This window comes from Xiphophorus maculatus, chromosome 22 (genome assembly GCF_002775205.1).
Source record: "Xiphophorus maculatus strain JP 163 A chromosome 22, X_maculatus-5.0-male, whole genome shotgun sequence".
NCBI classification, from domain to species: Eukaryota; Metazoa; Chordata; class Actinopteri; order Cyprinodontiformes; family Poeciliidae; genus Xiphophorus; species Xiphophorus maculatus.
Window position 1 is genome coordinate 9,790,224 of NC_036464.1, and position 18,307 is coordinate 9,808,530.

Below are 18,307 nucleotides of genomic sequence, written 5' to 3' on the forward strand. Positions count from 1 at the left end.
GAAACTTTGTATTGAAAAATGGGAGTTTTTTCAAAATTGGCATGTTTCCACTAAGTCAATATATTTTCAAAATATCAAATTACACAATTTGATGGTCTATAGAAATGCAGCTACTGATTTTTATGACCAAACACTTTATCATCAAATCTTAAGACATGTCTTCAAAAATGAAGGTCTTTGTCCCTGAGTGCACCTGTAAACAATAATCTGGCTTTTTTAATGTTGCTTTTGGAATAATAGGCTTCTTCCTCTTAAATATAAAGCAGGAAAACTGAGAGGTTTTGCCATTTGTGTGTCTCTGTGTCAGTTAGCGGAGGGTGGTCTTCTTGGACTGAATGGTCAGAGTGTAACGCTCGGTGTGGGCGTGGCTGGCAACGTCGTACACGCAGCTGCACCAATCCAGCCCCTCTGAACGGAGGAGTCTTCTGTGAGGGCCCGCCGGTGCAGAGAGTAACTTGCACCACACTGTGCCCAGGTAAAGAAGAAACCTTTCCAAACTTTTATGTGCTAAAGCCTGAAAAGGCTTCTTACTCAAAACTGTAACTGCTAGAAGAAGGAATACAGTCATTCACCATTATGACCATCTTTGCTTTGCTGTATGTGAAAGCTCCTTTAGACTATGGTTCCTACACACTGTTTAAAAGCATTGAATCAGCTGGGGAAAACTTCCTGGGGCTTCCAGACTCATCTCTGTATTCTGTTTTCTGTGCAGTTTCTGTTCTATGAAAAGCTGAATTCATTAAAATGTGTGGCATAGAGACCAAACTTATTCGTTATTTTTTCCAGCTTGACATATGGAAGTTTGCTGATTCTGTGAAATTCTAAACAGCTCAAATTTGTTGAGAGGTAAAAGATAATGCAGATAATATTTAAAACATTATTTTCTGTAAAGGAAGGAAATTATCATGTAAGGGTGTTCATAATTTTAAAACTTCTGGAAAAGTTATTTGTGCTGCTGTGCAAGGAGTTAAAATGTGGAAAGTTTTGTGGAGAAGAAGCAATCTTCACATGAAAAACAGTTTAAAATGAGTAAATAACATACAGTCTTTATCAAATTCAAAGAAGAGAAACATTAATTTTAATTTATTGAATGTTTTGTCACCTGTTTTTATAATTAATATTTATGTAAGTAATATAACTGTATATGTTTAGTTTTCTATTGTTTAAATCTTTGAAATATAATTTACAAGAGAGACCTGTATTGATAAAACAAGCCAAATTACAAACACAGCAACAAAACAAGCAATTAAGAAATTTTGACTAATAATAAAATATTAATTAAAAATGAGTGGCTCATTTCATGACATTGAGCCACTCAGACTGTAATCATAACTAAAAATCTTAGGATAATAATATCAAAAATGTTATGATGAGAAAACAACCCTAAAATATTGTATTTACTGTATATACATAATGAGATAATGAAATATATTGCAAATACCATTTAATTAACATTAAATCCTGATTTTAGCCTAATGAGATAACTGACACAATGTAACTGTTCAAATGAAAAAGAAAATCAAAATAATATAGAAAAACTGCTATCATGACAAAAACATGCTTGTGATTTTGATATCTGAAAACACTGAAACAAGAAAAATTTTATTCTTACAAAACAAGATAATGAATTTTCTGTCACTACAAAGCAAGGTCAGAATTGTTATATATTCATATAGTGGGTATTGAAACTCATCTTGGCAATAAAGCTCAGGTTTTTGTTATCTCAAGTTGATAGTATAAACAACTCCTATACAGATAAGCAAATAAAAAATATATATTTTAATCCACTGGCGCATGCACATTTACAATATTTTGAGTCTCTTAGTGCAAAGTTTTAGCGCGTTTAATGTTTAGAATACTCTAATCCACAAACATAATTAAAATAGTGAAACCAAATCACACTTTTTTATGTTTGTGTGTTTAAAATGATCTGAAAGTCTGAATAAATGTGTAAGAATCTGGGTAGACTCCAACTCAGCAAACTCAGACACTTCCAGCCATTACATTAGATGCCAGGAGAACGTCATGTTCAATCCTCCTCTACCTGGACTAATGGAAATACTGGGCTGTAAAATGACTCACATCTTTGTTGTCCTTCCAGTGGACGGAGGCTGGACAGAGTGGGCAAAGTGGTCCGCCTGTGGGACAGAGTGCACCCACTGGCGCAGTCGCGAGTGCCAAGCCCCACCGCCAATAAATGGAGGGAAGCACTGTAGCGGAAGCATGATGGAGAGCAAAAACTGCACCGAGGGCCTATGTGCAAGAAGTAAGTTATTTTTCTTTTTAAAGTTTCTTGGTTTTTGCATAAATGTGGATCAAAGTAGAAAGTTTTTGGTACTAATGTGCCAATCTGAATTTTTGGTCAATTTTCTAGTCTTTGTTTATTGACCTTCCTGCAAAAAAACATTATTTGAAAGAGCAGCCGCCGTGAGACGAGATTCTGCTGTTATGTTACGTCAAAATTCACTCTTCCTAACAATCTTAAGTTATTCGTTAATTTGGTTTGCACAGCTGTGATTACTCAAATGTCTCCGCGTGTATTCCATGTAAAAAGAAGATGCCTATTGTCGGTCCAAAATTTCCAAATAGTAACTTTTTAAGTTCATTTTAGCCCTCCTTTTATCTACTTAAAATGTTGCTCTCACACAGTCTAAATTAACTGAAACCTTGTTTTACAAGGTTGTGGAAAATTCAACATCCTTTTAATATTTCTGTGTCATCTTACCCCAAGCACTCAGAGTTTGCCATCTCAAAATGATCAGATAATTAAAACATTGTTACAACAAAACAAGCTTAAGGTCTAATCATCTCAAAATAATGTCCAATCCTCCTCTACCTGGATGAAAACAAACTTTCTAGCATCATGAAATTAAGTTCTTGTAAAACCTTTTTTTTTTTTTTTGATGGTGAACTTGCCAAAAGCTGAATTTCACCTACCTTGAGATAGTAATAGACAGTGTGTAAAACACATTTTGAACACATCAGCAATTTTCAATTTAATTTAGTTTATTTTTATATGGACTGGCAACACAGGTCATCCCTATGCACTTCACAAGACAAACAGATCCAGTTTATATGCAGAAATATTCAGTCTAGTTGAACAAAAAGATTTAAAATCAATAACATACATTACAAATTGATCCCCATGATAAAACACTATGGTTTATTTTTCAAACCGGTACAAGGAAGAAACCTCCAGCAGAGCCTTACTCAGTGTGAGCGACTATCTGCCTTAACTGGCTTTTAAGGAAAAATAATTCTGAAGGTGCAACTGACATGAAATCATAACCAGACCTAAGTTACGACCCATCCAGTCAACAAATACAAATAAATCAGACTCTAGCTGCCCATAAATTAAGTTTTGTGTAATAAAATGGAATGACACATGAAAAGACAGTCACTGAACTTCATTTACTGCTTTGAAAAAGTCTTCTCTTCTAAATGACAGCTTCCAGTCACCTTCCAGTATGAAGGTAACTAGTTGCCCTCATTGCACAGGTTTGATCTTGACCCATTCTTCCACAAAAACCCTCATCCAAAAGATTTTCTCCAGGACGCGGGTCAAGTGTTTGGATGGAACATTTAATCAGCTTTAGTTTCTTTGTTTGAAACCGATGATAATTTCTTTGACTTGTATCAGGGTCAATGTGCCTTGGTTTCATTTTTATCATCATTTTTATCATATGGCACCATTTTTATCATGACCTCCAAAAACTGCTTATTATTGCATTCAGAGAATTTAATATTGGTTTCATCTAACCAGACTGTTGGAACTGAGAAATTGCAACAGATTTGTTTCCTTCAGCAGTGGCGTCTTGCACAGTGAGAAAGCAATGGAGGATGAGTACATAACTTGTGGCTAGTTTTACTGAAAGGAGTTTAGACTGTCAGCAATGCCATCAGTGTGTTTGGCAGTAATAAGGCTGTGAGGGTCTTCTGGGAGATCACTGGTTTTGCCCATCGTGAGACGTGACACTTTGGTAATGGGAAACCTTTTTATAGGCAGTAGATTGGGACTGAATGTCTGATATTGATTTGCAATAAGGAGCAAAATTGCTTCCTAATTCCTGACAGATTTCAGCTGGTGTCATGTCTTACACAAAATTTAATTTGTGGATATATATAACCCTGTCACAATACACAATTAATCACATGAGGAATTAAAATGAGCCTGATCATTTCTATCCTGATGATTACTATTTCTTTGAAGGGCAATTTTGTATGAAGAGACATCTTGATCCATTTTATGTACATTTTCTGTTGTTTATATTTCAATTGTTTTGTGTTTTATTTTGGATATTTAAAATATCGTCTAGTTCTAGTGTAAATATTTATTTATAAAACACATTTTTTTAGAAATGGTCTTAACACAACAATATTATTAATATTTATCATTGTTACTGATGTCTGGTTAGATTTTCATGTCAAATGCGCCTTAAGAAATATATATTTTCCTAGAAAAGGTGTGGTGTGTTCAGTACTTTTTTTACCCTCCGTACTGAAAAGACTATTTCAGTCAGAGCCATAGGTGTCCATTCCCTGAGAGCATGTTTGGTGCTTCAGGTAGCCGTTCATATGATAACTATAAAAATCTCGCCTGCAGTGATTTCTTTGCTCTTAGTTCAGCGTTTTGTAAAGCAAAGCGCATTTCAAAGCTTTCTTTTTGTAAAAAGCAGTTTTCCAGGGGTGTTAGGCCACTAAAGCGCCAACGTTTCGAGAGATGAAAGCAAGACAGACAGATGATTCATGAGGAAAATGTTTAGCTTTATAAAAAGAGAAGGCAACCGCTCCAGATCTAAAAAGCTCAACAAAAAAAAGGGGAAGTGAAAAGGAAAGCCGGTGCAAGTATGGGCTAAGAGAGCGGATCGAGTGGGAAGTGAGCGTGACACGGCCAAGTTGAAAAATTAGCGCGGAGGAGAGCATATGAGAGTGAGTCAGACTCACTCTGACACCCAATGTGCTGCCCGTGACGAGCTGGGAAGAATCCAACCGACAGCGCATTCGCATCTCACAATTGCACAACCAAAAAGACAGAGGGATGCATTCAATTCATAGACAAACTTGCAAGAAAGTGACAAAACAATAAATCCAACCCAACAGAGAAAGTTCCCTAAAATTGTGAGCATTATTCATTTTGCGAGATGGTACGCAGAGCAGCTCTCTGTTTCAGATCTGTCAGACAAGCGAGCAAGTCCTGACAGAAAGAGGCTTCTTCACAGCTGATCTGTTCTCATTCTCAGGGGAGAATCAGGAAGAAGGTCTCTGAGGTGGTTTTTACGTAAAGGGAACACACAGACTGCTGTTCTCCTGATCTGTAAATGTGTAACATGGCAGACTGCAGGTGACATCTTGATTTCCCCTGCATGTTTAAATGATTATTCTGCGGGTCACAAGCTGCTCTGATGAAATTCACATGATCAAATCACCGGCGCTCGGTCCCACATTTCCCTCTCGTCATAAATGTACAATGCTGTGAGACATCTCCACCCGTTGCGCTCATTACATCCCTGCTAGATTCTAATTGCTATTGGACGAAAGACGAACTCCAGGAAACCATTTGGTGCTTTGATGATGCTACAGAGGGAAAGTTATTTGATTTGAGATCTGCTAAGTGACACAATCCTGACCGATGGGTTTGATATTCTTCCGACTGTTCAGTTATGATTCACTGTGGAAGTTACTGCTCCCATTGGGACAGATGTTGAGTTTTTTTTTTGTGGGATGAAGGTTATAATTTACCCTGCGGGGGATAGAGAGTGGTCTGCTTAGATCTATAGTGTCTCTTACTTTGTAGCACACAAATACGAGAGTCATTTTTAAATTACTGATTATTACTGTTTTTGCTCATAAATGAGCTTTTCTTCATTTCTAGTTTTCTATTGCATTAAATTATTGCATCTTTCATTTGCATAACTAGCTCATCCCTTTTTATGTTTTTGTTCCCATTTCCTTATGTTCTGCTTTTGTTTCTTTTTTCTCTGATTCTAACAGATAAAAAGGTCTCAATAGAACATGCGAGCCATCGTAAGTCCACCTTCCACACGATTTTGCTTTCAGCTCTGTTTGTCTTCATCTCCTTTATGTGTTTGAGTGAACATGTGTTGATACACGTTGGGAATCTGAACGTGTGTGTCAACGTCTTCTGCGTTTTGTGTCAGCGCAGATGCTGCATAGTGAAGACAGGCGTCGTCTTCCTGTCCAGCAGAAAAGTTTGATGTTGTTTAGTCTTTTTGAAACAAGTTTTCTACACAGTCTGGGAGCTTTTAGACAAGTTTCATTCAGGAATTTTTCAGGCGTGAAAAAGTATAGGACAAGGAAACAGAGAATGGAGAAATGTTTGTTTCAAGATTTTATTTTGTATTTTATTCCATGTTCATCCATTCATTTGTTTACTCATCCATGCATCCATCCATCCATCCATCCATCCATCCATCCATCCATCCATCCATCCATCCATCCATCTACGCATCCATCCACGTTCCATTTTGTGTATAATTATGTTTTAACTACTATAAAAGCATTGAAACCTCTGGAAGTTTAAATAAGTAAAGCGTGGACCCTGTTGAAATGTTGACCTTAACTTAATCACGTTTCCCTCCTTTACTCTCACTCAAGGCTCAGAGTATTTTCTAGCATTAAAACATTTGATTTCTCAGTTCATCTGTGACTTGGTTTACATTCGTACTGATGGTAATTCCTCTGGCTTAATGCTATGTGGCGTAAGGGGAGAGTAGCTGCAGCAACACACCTAATTCGCTATTGTTCCATTTCTTGTAATAAGTGCAGACGGCTGTCGGATTCGGTTGAGTCGCGCCACGTGAGCAACAGGGCTCCCTTCTGCCAGCTCGCCTGCCTCCGGCTTTCTTCTCCTCCTGCTGAAGAGTCTTTCGCTATGCTTATCTCCCCTCCTCAACACACGTACAATGCCTCTCCACAAATCACAACCTTATCTTCCTCCTTCCTGTCCTTTTTGCCAAATTGCTTCTCATCTAGCCCTCTCATCCAGCCTATCTTACGTCTTCTTGTTTTTTTTTCTGTTTCTTTTTTTTTTCTCCCGCCAACTTTGCTCCTTGTCTTCTTGACTCCTCTCTGCTGTGGTGTGACTGGCTCACGTGCATCTGGTTCTGCCAGAGTTGGGGAGTCTGGGCTAAGCAGGCGGTGCACAGCCCACTGACCAGTCAAAACCAATCACCCAGTAGGGGAGGCTGATCAAGCTCAACAGGGTGCAGGTGAAGTTCGGGCCAAATAACCCCCCCCCCACAGCCGACCTCTGTTCGTGATTATTTTTGGGATGAGATGCATCTCTTCTTGGTAGAAGGAGGCTGTTAATTAATGAGATGATCTCTATTAACCCTTTTCTTTAAACTGAACACGGGGTGCATTTTAACGGTCAGCATGTTGTGAAGAAATGCATGAGAAGTTGTAGCCTGTCTGTGCAAAAATCTATTGCTGTTTGCAAATGTGTTTCTGCTCACAGCCACACTTACAGTCAACATCAGAACATCTTATTCAGATTTTATGTTATAAACCAGCGCAAAACAGGTCTTTCTAGTTATGTGCTAGAAACAACAGGTCTCTCTGGAGGACAACAACAGGTCTTTCTAGTTATTTGACCAGTCGCAATCTGAAAAGTGTGGCGTGGATTTTTATTTAGTCCCCCTGCACACTCATGGCCCACTGGGGACAGACTTTTGCTTCAAAATATGATTTGATGGGTCATTGGAAAAGACTGTTGTTGTAAGCAAGTTGTGCCAAAAGGAGCTGGCCTGTCACCGCAGCTATTCAAGTCTAAAATACAATCTCAATGCTAAGCATGCTGCAGCAGCCGAGACGTCCCCAATACTAATATCAGGGTCCACAGTCCTCATTTCTAAAGAAATGTTTTTAAAGAAGTTACATGAGGTTCCTGAAACACTTGAAAACCGAATGTGTATAATCGCACTTTGCACTAATCTGATGGTTGAGTTGTTGAGCTCACATGTCTGTTTATTCAATAATTTAGCAACAAATTTTTTGTTGGAATTGTCGATATATGGTTTCTGATTAAAATGTGATAAATAACATTCAATAAATTACAGACCCTCCAATTAACCACTAGTTTTGATCAAAAATTATTTTTCTAAAGGTTTCTGTGGCGTTTTTATGGATCGTTCATAAAGTGACAAAGACAGACAGGAAATGTGGACAATAGACAGAAGGGTCGAGAATGACGCACAGCAACAGTTTGGCCAGCTGAAGTCAAACCAAAAACCAAAGACTCTGGTGCTCAGGTTATTTCAGGCCATGTGGTTTATGCTCGGAGCATTCTGCCACCGGCCTGCACTGAGGACTGTTGATATCATCTGCAATCTGTTGTGTTGTAAAATGTTTAGAGGCAGTCAGATTGAGATAACGATGAGCAGAGACCGCTGCTGTCTGCTGGGGGCACAAGGAGCGATTTCAGCAACTGTTAAACTGCCCTGCACACTGACTGACTCCCCTTGTAAAGAAGTCTGGAACACTTTCAGATCAATCCATTATTTTATTCTTGCATGTTAATTCAGAGGGAAAAAGTTATATGATAGAAAATGGTTGCTAAATCACAAAATCACATGTGGTGCAATAACTGGCACTTTTCTTTTTTCTGCGAAATAAATGCACCTGAAACTTTTATTTATATCATTCTATTATAATTTGGTTTTAATTTGTGTTTATGAATTTTTCATTAGTAGCCGATGACTTAATCTTTACAAGACTATTTTTTGATTAATAATTGGTTAGTGAAAGGTGCTTAGTATTTTCTTTTTAAAGAATTTGAATCAGGAGAAACTAAAATTTTGCCACTAAGAATTCTGGGTAGAACAGACGAGGAAGGTTTTTCATCTGAAATGCAAAATGTAGCTGGTTCTCTCAGCTCTCTGGGTTTGGTATATACGCCAGCAAATATGCCATTTGTTAAAATAAGCAAATGGCATATTTTAGTCTTTAGCATTTTATGCTCCGGGTAACAGACTATTAAATTAGTTGACTTCAGTAATCAATTAATTATTTCAGTCCTGTTTACTTTATCAGGGCTAATATTTTCTTCAGAGTCATTGTATAGTTTCAGCAGGAACTCGAATAACTTGCTTTTTTTTAGCTGCATGTAGATAACAACATGATTTATCGCCGTCCTTGTTGTCTCATCTTACGCTGTCTGCCTTTGCCCTGCAGCGTTGTCTCCTGGTATGGGTGTAGCGGTGTACACAGGCCTGGTAGTAGCCTTGCTGCTGACGGTGGTCATGGCTCTTGGTGTGGGTGTGCTGGCGTATCGCCGCCGATGTCGCCATCTCCACGGAGACATCACAGATTCTTCATCTGCTCTTACTGCAGCATTTCATCCTGGCAACTACAAGGCTCCCAGGCAGGGTGAGTTTGCACACATTACATCCATACAATGGCATGGAGAAGTATTCACACACACATATATATACAGTATACATACTGTATGTATTTGCATTTCAACTGTATTTTCAATACATCTTGTTTTTTTATTTGTTTTGATGCTAAAAGAAATTTACTCAGTGGAAAGAGAATGACACATCATTTCAAAACTTAAAAAAATATATACAAATCTGAAAAGTGTGGCATGCATTTGTTTTTTGCCCCTTTGAGTAAAGACTTTGCAGAACCACTACAGTTGTAATTACAGCTGCAGGTTGTTTGGGGTATTCCTCTAACAGCTTTGCACATATACAGATTTAGTAAAATAGCTCGTTGATTGGATGGAGAACAGCAAATTCTTAATTAGGCTTCTGGTGCTAGTTGATTTTGATGTATTTTATTTAGGAGCATCAAAGTTTTTACTTTACGAGCAAAAATTCTTCATTTTGTTTCTTCTTTTTATAAATTTGTTTTCTTGTATTTCCATTGGGGTATTTAAAGACAAACACACTAGATTTACTTTGACAAAATAATTACAATTTCTTTGCAAAATAAAATAAAAACAAACTCCTGACTTTGTGTGACAAACACAAAACAATTCAGTTCATTGAACTTGAACACTGTAACTGTAAATAAATAAAACTCCAATGACATTCACTGAAATTTAGTGTTTTAATGTGACAATATCTGACGTTAAAGGAGTATTAATACTTTTGAAAGGCACTTAGTGAACTTTTTGGTTTTGAACATTATGGATGTAACTTTCTATATTTTTCTTGCTATTCTTTTAAAAGAAGCACCTCTTATATTTCACCATCGCATTACTATATATAATCCTGCTATGAATCAGCTCCCATGTACCATTACCTCCTCTCAGTCAAGTCTCGATCCCTTTCTTAATGCATCACATTTTTCACACTTTAAGCATTTATCAGAGTGTCTTTTCTCCTGCTCTGGCTATCAAATATTAATTAGCAACATTAATCCATTTTATTCGCCCCACTTTGAGCGCTCTCAGCCCCGCCTGTGTCATTTCTAGTCCTAAAAGCCCCATTTTTACCCCTATGTTTGCAGATAATCCTCTCCACCCCTCGGCTCCTCCGGATCTTACAGCGACAGCCGGTGCTTTCCGTGGACCGCTCTTCTCCCTGCCTCAGGGCATCAATGACAGCCCGCACAAAATCCCCATGACCACCTCCCCCCTGCTGGACCCGCTCCCCAGTCTCAAAATCAAGGTGTACAACTCGTCCACTCTGTCCTCTCTGGAGCTCCCGGCTGATATGGGTGTTGGCGATGGCGAGATCCTGAGCCTGAAGTCGGTGGGCACCGTGGGCCGAGAGCGAGAGTTTCACAGTCACACACTGTCCAGAGAGCCGGGGCTGAGCACCAGCGCCACCCTGGGACATCTGGGCGGACGACTTACCATCCCCAACACGGGTAAAACTCCTTCCAAGAAAGAAAAGCCAATGTCAGGCAATGTTGATTACAGACTAAACATGTCGGCACGTCTTCTCCCAAAGGTGTGAGCCTGCTGGTCCCGCCTGGCACAATCCCTCAGGGGAAGTTCTACGAGATGTACCTCATTATTAACAAGTGGGACAAAACAACGTGAGTGTCCTTCATCTTTATTCCTTTTCTCCCCACCCTCCTTCAGCAGCCGCAGGGCAGCATAGACCTTTCTCTCACCTCAATCAGTAACTTCTCCGATGCAAGGCTTACTGCCGTGATAAAAAAGTTCTTTTGGAGTCTTTTTTCCTGAGGTCAGAAATTTGAGCGAATTCCAAGCTGTTGAGGCAATTAGCTTTTAATAAATGAAGTGTGGCAATTTGTGAAAAACATGTATGTGCTGGGGGTTTGCAGGTTACCCTCAGAGGGGAGCCAGACTGTGCTAAGTCCCGTGGTGAGCTGTGGTCCATCAAGTATGCTGCTGAACCGGCCTGTTGTCCTTACGCTTCCCCACTGCGCTCAGCTGGACACGCCTACGCCCGACTGGACCCTCACACTCAAAACGCAAACGCACCAGGGAGCATGGGAGGTAAGTCATTCCTAAGCTGTTTTTAGATTGTTCAAAGATCTTTTTGTTTACAATTAAGTCAAACTTCACTCTTCGTTTCCAGGAGGTGCTGACGGTCGGGGAGGAGACTTTGTCGTCTCCTTGCTACCTGCAGCTGGAGGAGGAATGCTGCCATGTCCTCATGGAGCAGCTGGGAACGTACGGCCTGGTGGGCCAGTCCTGCCCTCCACGGCCGGCCTGCAAGCGCCTGCAGCTGGCTCTGTTCGCTCCCCGCGCGCCATGCCTCTCCCTGGACTACAGCCTGCGCATCTACTGCATCCACGACACGCCACACGCTCTCAAGGTGCCTCTCCGAAATTCACATTTTGCCCTCCACAGCATATAAAAGCTCTGCAGGCCTCACTTACCTTAGTATTTATTGCCTTGAAGAAAATATCAAACATTTTGTAGAGTAAAGGAAATAAAGAACCTTTTGTGTGCATCCTGTTAGATCTAAAGAAAATGATTGTACCTAAAGTCAAAAATGTTAGTGGTGCTGTGAAGGTCTGGAGTTGCTCTTCTGCCTCAGGACCTGGATGACTTGCTGTAATCGATGGAAGCGTCGTTCCGCTCTCTGAAGGAGAACCTCTGGGCATCACTTTGTGAGCTCAAGCACATTAGGGTTATTAGTATGATTGATTAAATGGGGAAAAAGAAATAACAAAGGCACTATTATACGCTGACCTTTCAAAACTGTGTGATTATAATTTTTTGAATTCATATGATTGTTAAAAGTGCTTTTAAATAGGCACATAAAACACTTAAGACGCCGTTTCACACAATGGCGGCCACTTTGTAGCTATATCCTGTCTGTGATTGCCGGTGCTGGTTTGCATTCAAGTCTTAAATTAGGTGATGAGTTCAAAACCATTGTAAAGGGCTACTTTCAGAATATCTAATTGCTTTCATGGCTCACATTTCTGGTGTTATTGTCTCCTGCACTGTGTCTCTAATGAACTCCACGTCAGATGAAATCTCCGTCTGCATGATCTCATCTGTACTGCTTCACTAACTCGGCTTCTCTGTGTTTGAGAAAATTCTTCTAACCTTTTATTTTCCTCTCTGCTGAAGCCTTCTGAAAGCCTGTCCCACCAATCCTGGCTGTTTGCAGCCAAGATGCTCTTTGAGTAACTTTTATCTGCGGAAAGCTTTTTTCTGAGCCACATGGGGACGCTTGAAATGAATGTTCAGGTTTGACTGCCTGCAAAAGAGCTGAAGTTGCGCTAATGTTTCTCCATAGCACTCTGAAGGTTTCATGGAATATATATGTTTATAAAAGTGGATTAAAACAAACGCAGTAGTGAACATACTCACATTTTTTATCGATAAATAAAATAAACCTAATTTTCTTCTAACAAGAAAATGTATTTATTGTTATGTTTGGAATGTAGGTAAGATAATGATTTATAGAGAACGAGTTTGAAAAGAGAATAAAGGAGAAAATCAAAATTCAGATTGATTTAATTCACATTCAATTATTTTGAATAAAGTTTGGTCCAATGATCATCAGTTACTTGCAGTTCCAATTATAAAACATACACTACATTCAAATTCAGTTAATCTTTTATTCCTAATAATGAAGTCGCATGGAGTCGTTTATATTGATCCACATTGAAAGTGAATGAACTCCTTCTAACAAGAAGAAGCATTTAGCAGAATCAGATTTAATGCATATGATAATCTGCCCCTATTGGCTTGAGACATAAAAAGATTAGAAGGCAGGAACAAACTTGAAAACGGCCCAGAAGTGCTTTCTGTGTAAAAGAAAATGTAAACGGTTGAAGGTATCAGAAGCACCTTAAATAGTTTCATCGAGAAAAAAGACACAGCTAAACATAGGGACACTTTCTATAGCTCAAAATATTCATCCAGATCCTTATAGTTTTGAAGTGCAAACTAACACAAGAAAACACTGTTTGTTTATTGCTAAAGCAGCTACTATTATTATACGAAATTTGTTCATTTTTCTTTCTTTCAAATGTTTCACTTATTTTCCACCCCTTCTAAGAAGCAGTGATTTCTGTTTAGAGGGGAAAACACGGAGCAAATTCTAATAATTAATGGCATAAAATAGTATGTCCACCAATGACAGACCAAGAAAAAGAGACAGAAGCACTCAGTGAAGATTACTTCAAAGGTATCCTTCATAGTTAATGGCACCAAAAGCTTGTCAATAAAGCCATCTAGAATAAAGAGACAGCTAATCACAGAAGCACTGAAGTTCTATAGATCAAAATATTCATCCAGTTTCTTGGGGTTTTACAGTCAAACCCAGGAACTCCAGTTCTTGAGAGCTGGTGGTCTGCAAGCTTTAGGTGTGTCTGTGGTCCAACACCTGTTTCAAATAGTTTAATCATTTCTTCTGCCAGTTGACAGATTTTGCATGCCAACGATTCAGTCAAGGAAAAGTGTGTTGAGGCAGGAAAATATTATGCAGAACATCGTTCCTCAAGGACTGGAGTAGCCAAAGTTAACACAAAATTAATAGTATCCGTTGAATCCATGCAGAAAAAAGGCAGCTAAAGAAGAGAAGGAAATCTGAGTGAATCACCTAGCAATTAATTGCGCCAGCAATTGCAAATAATGCATAAATGTTGAGACGCTCCCTCTGGTTAAATAAGGGTAGAAATTTACATTCAAAATATGTTATATAAAATTTACTTTAAAAGTCTCAAACAATAAAACAAAAGTCATAAAAGGTCAAAATATTGATGCGTGCCTCTGAATAATAATAAAAACTAATATACCTTATTTCCATAGTGGCTCGTGGCAATAGTGGCACATGGCCTCTGTCAGTCTTTCTCCAGCTATGCATCCAAATTAAATTTCAGCACATTAATATTAAACCTTCAAATCCCTCAAGAAACAACAGACCAGTAGAGTAGAAAAATAATACAAACTTCGTTCTAAAAATGAGGGGAACAACAAACTGAACTCTGAGCAGGTAAATATTCAAATATAGTCGGTTTTCTATAAAATGCTCACCAAAGAAACACATGATCAAAGTTCGCCTAGCTTTTATACTTCAAAAACAAAATCCTACCAAGTATTGTTGGTCTTCTAGTGCAAATTTTCAATACACTTGAAGTAAGGCAAGAATAACTTATTAGGAACTTTTCTGCAAGATATGGGAACTTGTTTTAAGAAAATAATTCCTTGATATTGATGGAAAAAGTAGTAGTTCCACTGACAGATTATTTCACTTATATCAAGAAATATTTCTCATATTAGAAGTCAGAAAGTTATATTTGCACTAGAAATCGACAAGACACCTGGTAATTTTTTGTTTTGTTTTTGCAGCAGTCTGCACTTTCTGTTCCTACATTCTACAAACTTTGTATTTACATTTAAGTGAAACATTTTTTCAAAACTTGATGCATTAAAGTGATAAAGTCAGTATTTTCCTAACTGTGTATGCTTTCTGTCTGTACGCAGGAAGTTCTGGATCTGGAGAGGAGTCTGGGTGGAGTTTTACTAGAAGACCCGAAGCCGCTGTTCTTCAAAGACAGCTACCACAACCTCCGCCTGTCCATCCACGACATTCCTCACAATCACTGGAGGAGCAAACTTCTGGCCAAGTACCAGGTGCTTCACGAAAACATTCTGCATTCATTTTAGATCATTTCTTTATGAGACAAATGAAGTTCTTTCATTTGATTTTGCAACTAAAAAGTTATTTGTACGTCTAAACTGATTCTTCCTGTGCAGAAGAAATGGTTTCTTTTTTGTTAATAAAAAAAGTCTATGAAAAACAGTTAAATGTTAATGATTAAAAATTGTACAAAAGCAAAAAGCACTGATTGGAAATTTTGTGTGCAAATATTAAATCTGAAGAGTTTTTCTTATCAGAGAAAATATTCTGTGGGGCATCTTTCAGTGCTGCTGTAAACATTGTGCCTCTCCACTGACTAGATACTGCAGAAATAAGATTACAGTCTGAATATGTTCCAGAAAAAACAAACAGGAAAGCTGATAGCGGTCCTAATTTATGGGCTTTGTGCGCTTGAAATAAATCGCAAGCAGACAGTTGTAGGAAACATATGCTCCTTGAATAGAAACCAGATGCTCCTATGGATGATTCTGTGCTGAAGGTTTTAAACATGCTTCTTTGCGCGACAGGAGATCCCTTTCTATCACATTTGGAGCGGCAGCCAGAGACCTTTACACTGCACCTTCAGCCTGGAGCGAGCCAGCCTGGCCGTGTCGCAGCTCGCCTGCAAGATCTGCGTCCGGCAGGTGGAAGGGGAGGGACAGATATTCCAGCTGCACACGGACATCCAGGAGGTAACCTTTACAACTCAGATCCTCAGCTGCACTGACGCTCACGTGTTTGCACCACGGTTAATCTGAACTCCTCTGTCAAAACAGACTCTCCCACCTCACTCACCACTCCCGTCGGGAAGCACCTGCCTGCCTTCCTCTCAGGTGGGACCGTATGCCTTTCGTCTGCCCGACTCCATCCGACAGAAGATCTGCGCCAGCTTGGATGCGCCCAGCGCTCGAGGGTGCGACTGGAGACTTCTGGCTCGCAGTCTGGGCTTTGACAGGTCAGATCCATCGCACATGTCCATGTCTGGGTGAGATGGTTTATATACGATGGATATTTGCTGTCAAGATAAAGTTTCACCAGCAGTTTGGAAGGAAGGAAAATAAATCTGTGTAAAGACTTTTCCATCTCAAAAATGGCATAAAAATCAAAGCAGCAAAGTCACAGAGCTCTGCGTATAAACTACATTTGCGCAAACCATATTTTGTGCAGCTATCTAATTTTCAAACTAAAATAAAGCACACAGTTATTAATGTTAATGAAAATCATTTCACATAGAGAGGGCTACAAACTAGATTCCTTTCCAGCATAATCTAATGTTGTTCTTTTTGTTATGAGAACAGTCGTTGTCAGGACATTAAGCTCTCTGTTCAAAGCTATTTTCCTCAACTCTTTAATCCAGGTTGCATCTTCTCTGAATGGGACTGAAGAGGGGAACAGTTGCAACCTGTCTAAAAAAAATAGAGCCAATTTTTGTTTATCTGCTGGATTTGATGAGTGTGTTTGTGCCTGTATGTCTTGAGTGTAATCTGCATTGTAAATCTGGTTTAGAAATTAAATGCATAATGTGTGAAACATCTGTGGACAACTGGCATTACTTAGTTTTACTTTAGTAGGCTACGTGCTCTCAGGACGAATAAAAATGATGTTCAATATAAAAACCTCAAGCTGCAGCGATTTATGTCCATCTGTTGTACACTATATGGACTCTGGGCTCCTTTTACTGCATCAGTGGCAAGAAGGTGATCAGCCTGTGGCTCTGCCTAGCTATTGAGGAAATCCTGATTGCTTTGACAGGACATGTTCAAAGTTCTGTTTGGGAATATCCAATAAATTATTCCAGTAAAATAGTGTTTAAAACATCTTTAAACTTTCCCAGAGAAACCAAAGCATTCTGATTTAGTTTTTCCTAAAAATGACCAACATAACAGGATGCAATCCTATCAAGTTCAGAAAAACAAAATTGTGTAGTTTTTCCTTCCACTCAATTTTCTGATCCTGGAACAGCCTGTGTCTCTTTCAATGACCTTGTTGTGTTGTGCTCTCTCGTGGAGTTTTTTATTGACTGTATTCTGGACAACTGTTATGTTTACTGTCTTCTCTATGTTTGTTTTGATCATAATGTAACATTTCTGTATTTAAAAAAAGTTCTGTTGCAACTTTTCTGAGAAGCAGATTTACATTTTTTTTCATAACCCACAATCATTGAAGTGTACCTGGATATTATAGATGGTAACATTTGAATTGTCACCATCTAAAAGTTATGCATCTGTGTTTGTACTTAAATTTCCAAAGACGTAAGAAATGTCTAAACCTGTGATTTATTTTTTTTTTAAAGATAGAACAGGAGTTATAATTGTTACTGTTATGATGTTTTTAGAAATTAAGTTTGCGTGTCTTCTCTCAACATGTCCTCTCCTCTGTCGCAGGTATTTGAACTACTTTGCCACAAAGCCCAGCCCCACAGGTGTTCTGCTGGACTTATGGGAAGCGTGTCACCAAGGTGACGCAGATCTGGTCTCTCTGGCGACGGCTCTGGAGGAGATGGGCAAAAGTGAAGTGCTGGTTGTCATGACAACAGATGGGGATTGTTGATTGACCAAGATACACAAGACCAAGCAAGACATTTTTGGACTTTTGTTTCGGGGGGAGCAGGAGGGGGATTTATTTCCACCGCAGTGATGAAAATGAGAATCCTTGCCTATGAATATGCACACGCTGACACAGATCTTTCATCAGCAGAGCGTTTCGGTTGTACTACCCACTCTTTTGCTGAGTCCTGACCAGCCATTGTAGCTGCATATGAACCATAGCCCGTCCCCATGTGTGCCGTCCAACTGCCAGCCTGATTCAGCCTCAGCTCTCCAAAGCAATATTGGATTTGCAAGATGGAAAACCATTCTGGGCGCACCAACTTGAACAAATGCTGCAAAGTCTACCAAGATTGTGATGTAACGTGTTATTAAGTGCTGAAAATTACATTATTCTTACATATTTAATAACATTGTTTTAAATTAAGCTACAGAAATCCATTTAGTCAACACGCAGTTAACTGCTGACATGGGATTATTTCAGTAGCAGCATGGAAGTGCATGATTTAATGATTCAACACCATCTCATCTCATGGTACAGGGTTTTGTTTTCTTCATTCTTATTCAGAGTAGGCTGTGAATGACAGGCTGCACCAACCTGCCTGCAGCCTTACACACACACACGCACGCGCGCTCTCCAAAATACACACATGGAGAAAGTGGTCGTTAATCGACTCGGAAACAGGCAGGCGAAGAATTCTCGTCTTATGGACA

General features: G+C 39.1%; 1 protein-coding gene across 3 annotated transcripts in view; it reads left to right on the forward strand.

Moving 5' to 3' along the window:
* unc5b (unc-5 netrin receptor B) overlaps nt 1-18,307 on the forward strand; it is a 69,869-nt gene extending 51,562 nt beyond the window's left edge. The window contains exons 6-17 of one of the 3 annotated variants that reach the window (XM_023327412.1): nt 308-475; nt 2,102-2,266; nt 5,992-6,024; nt 9,193-9,387; nt 10,477-10,839; nt 10,923-11,010; nt 11,263-11,437; nt 11,520-11,759; nt 14,891-15,040; nt 15,575-15,739; nt 15,824-16,002; nt 17,432-18,307. In XM_023327412.1, the coding sequence (XP_023183180.1) occupies nt 308-475; nt 2,102-2,266; nt 5,992-6,024; nt 9,193-9,387; nt 10,477-10,839; nt 10,923-11,010; nt 11,263-11,437; nt 11,520-11,759; nt 14,891-15,040; nt 15,575-15,739; nt 15,824-16,002; nt 17,432-17,597 (2,087 nt within the window). In that variant the 3' untranslated portion in view covers nt 17,598-18,307. The remainder of the gene's footprint in view (nt 1-307; nt 476-2,101; nt 2,267-5,991; nt 6,025-9,192; nt 9,388-10,476; nt 10,840-10,922; nt 11,011-11,262; nt 11,438-11,519; nt 11,760-14,890; nt 15,041-15,574; nt 15,740-15,823; nt 16,003-17,431) is intronic. The other 2 variants (XM_023327413.1, XM_023327414.1) reach the window with 2 other exon arrangements.